We start from the raw sequence: 2,584 nt of genomic DNA, 5'->3' as shown, positions 1-2,584 counted from the left end.
CCTCAGCCCCTAAAGATAATTCTTGTCACCTATGATAAGACTCTTCATAGAATATAGTTATTGTCTGACTTCCTATCATCCATTCACCATTTTGGAACAGGAATTTATGCACATTTTTTTCCCTCCTCGCTTCAGAGATTGTACAGACACCCAATCTGGGTCAAGGAAGTATATTGACATTTGCTGATTTCTGGGTAAGAGGGTTGTCTTCCAGTTGGACAGGAAGTGCCATGAAATGAAAGGCTCAAACTTACTACCAAGAAGAGCCAAAGATGATGAGCTACATGGTGTAAAGATGAATAGAGAGATGACTTGAGGATAGCTTGAGCCCTGAATTCAGACATATTTGGAAAAATAGTCTTTTTGCTTAGGATAATTTATTTATTTTATTTTATTTTTTGGTTAGGATAATTTAGGTTCATTTTTCTGTTGTATGCAATGGAGACATCTAACTGAAATAGCTTCTTCAGAAGGTGGGAATATTTATAGTGACTAAGATCTAAGTGCAACGGTCCCTCTTAGATATAATTTCTCTTTCCATAGGGTTCAGTTATCCATGGCCAACTCCAATCTGAAAACATTCTTTCAAGGAAGAGAGAGAATACATACATATAATTGTATTACAATACATTGTTAACATTTTTCTATTTTATTGTGGTTGTTAATCTTTTACTGTGCCCAATTTATAATTAAATTTATCATAGATACATGTGCTTAGAAAAAAAAGTATATATAGGATTCATTACTATCTGTAGTTCAAGTATCCACTGGAATGGACCTAGAATTACATCTCTCACAGATAAGGGATAGACTATTGTAATATTCTTTACATATACCTATGCATGTTCAAATTGAAAGTACTAAATTATACTTGATTCTAAAACATTAAAATGAAAACTGTCAGAAAGTCACTCTTATTCATTATAATTCTGCCAGAATATTCAATACCAACTAGAAAAGAATTAAAAGTTCATTTTCTACGTCAAGACATACAAATGGAAAGAAAGCCAGTAAATTTGTAATGAATGCTGGTATAATTCAGACATTTATCTTACTACTTCAAGGCTGAAAGGAAAACTGAAATATGGTTGTGTTATGTCTTTTATCCCCTTTCAAAAGAGGAACCCAGACCCAGAGTCCATAATCTGTCCTACTCTTTCAGAGGAGGAGAGGACAGACTGAAGCACTTGTAACTTGGAGTAACAACAGAATTCTCTTTTTCATAGATGATTTATTGCACACCAAGTCTAATCTGAAGAGACTAGGCATGAGGTATCGCTGAGGGTAAGCAGATGACAAAGATTGAAATTAATATTTAGGATAGATTTAAAATATTCTACTTTCTGCTTGGAGGAGGTCAAGGTGCAACTTTTGTGGGTCGTCGGGAATCCAGGTTCGTCCAACACCAGCTGCCTCCACCATGCCGCCCAAGTTCCACCCCAAAGAGATCAAAGTCGTGTACCTGAGGTGCACTGGTGGCAAGATCGGTGCCAGGTCTGCCCTGGCCCCCAAGATAGGCCCCCTGGGTCTGTGTCCAAAAAAGGTTGCTGATGACATTGCTAAAGCAACTAGCAATTGGAAGGGTCTAAGGATTACAGTTAAACTGACCCTTCAGAATAGACAGGCCCGGATTTCGGTGGTACCTTCTGTGTCTGCCCTGATCATAAAAGCCCTCAAGGAGCCACCAAGAAACAGAAAGAAACAGAAAAAGATTAAACACTGGGGAAATATCACTTTCAATGAAATTGTCAACATTTCCCAGCAGATGTGTCATAGATCTTTAGCTAGAGAACTTTCTGGAAACATTAAGGTGGTTCTGGGGACTGCCCAGTCTGTGGGATATACTGTCTAAGGCCATCACCCTCATGACATCATAGATGACATCAACAGTGGTACAATGGTTAAGAAGTACATGGGAAAATATTTTAATAAAGGATCATCTGACAACCGAAAAAATAAAAGATTCTATAAAAAAAGATTGTCTCTTGATTATCTACTCCTTTTGAGGTGACTGAATAGATATCAGCAATAAATGTTTGCTCTAATAAATTATTCACCAGGGAGAGTCCTTTGACCTATAGAAGAGAACAATTGTTGTAAGCCTACAAATCTCACTGAAACAGCTCAGTTCCTCAGAATTGGATCTTATGCTTTTGTGGTGCCCTTGTAAAAGCAATCCCATGGGCAACCATATCTCAATTCTATACTCATTATTGGTTCTATTAGTTATATCCAAGACCATTCTAGTTTTTAAAAAATTAAATATTTAAATTTAATAACTTCAATTTAAGTATGAAATTCATAGCTATGTATATACATTATAAATTATAAACATAGCTATCAACATTTTAAGTTGTTTTCTTTTTGAGAGTTTTTTTGGAAACCTTACCTCTGACAATGACTTAATTAAGATATAAAATGAACAGGTTGTCCCTTGAATAGTGAAGAATAACTCAAATGCCAATTAACCTTTTTTTTTTTTTTTTCAAATACATTCTTGAAAATTGAACTATGACCTAGTGTTTGATTACTTTTGATGAAATGAAACCATCCAGGAATGGAGTTAATTTTAGGAACTGCTTGA

General features: G+C 35.5%; 1 protein-coding gene across 1 annotated transcript; it reads left to right on the top strand.

The window, feature by feature from the left end:
* Window positions 1–1,420: 1,420 nt before the first annotated feature.
* LOC124989774 (60S ribosomal protein L12-like) lies at window positions 1,421–1,852 on the top strand. The gene has a single exon (XM_047559780.1). The coding sequence runs from the start codon at window positions 1,421–1,423 to the stop codon at window positions 1,850–1,852; it is 432 nt and encodes a 143-aa protein (XP_047415736.1).
* The last annotated feature ends 732 nt before the right edge of the window (window positions 1,853–2,584 follow it).

The sequence above is a fragment of the Sciurus carolinensis genome, chromosome 7, assembly GCF_902686445.1.
Source record: "Sciurus carolinensis chromosome 7, mSciCar1.2, whole genome shotgun sequence".
In the NCBI taxonomy this organism is placed as follows: Eukaryota; Metazoa; Chordata; class Mammalia; order Rodentia; family Sciuridae; genus Sciurus; species Sciurus carolinensis.
The sequence above is the reverse complement of the archived record's forward strand: the minus strand, read 5'-3'. Positions and strand labels throughout refer to the sequence as shown.

Coding starts and splice junctions, on each gene's coding strand:
- LOC124989774 (XM_047559780.1), top strand. CDS start 1,421: ATGCCGCCCAAGTTCCACCCCAAAGAGATCAAAGTCGTGTACCTGAGG.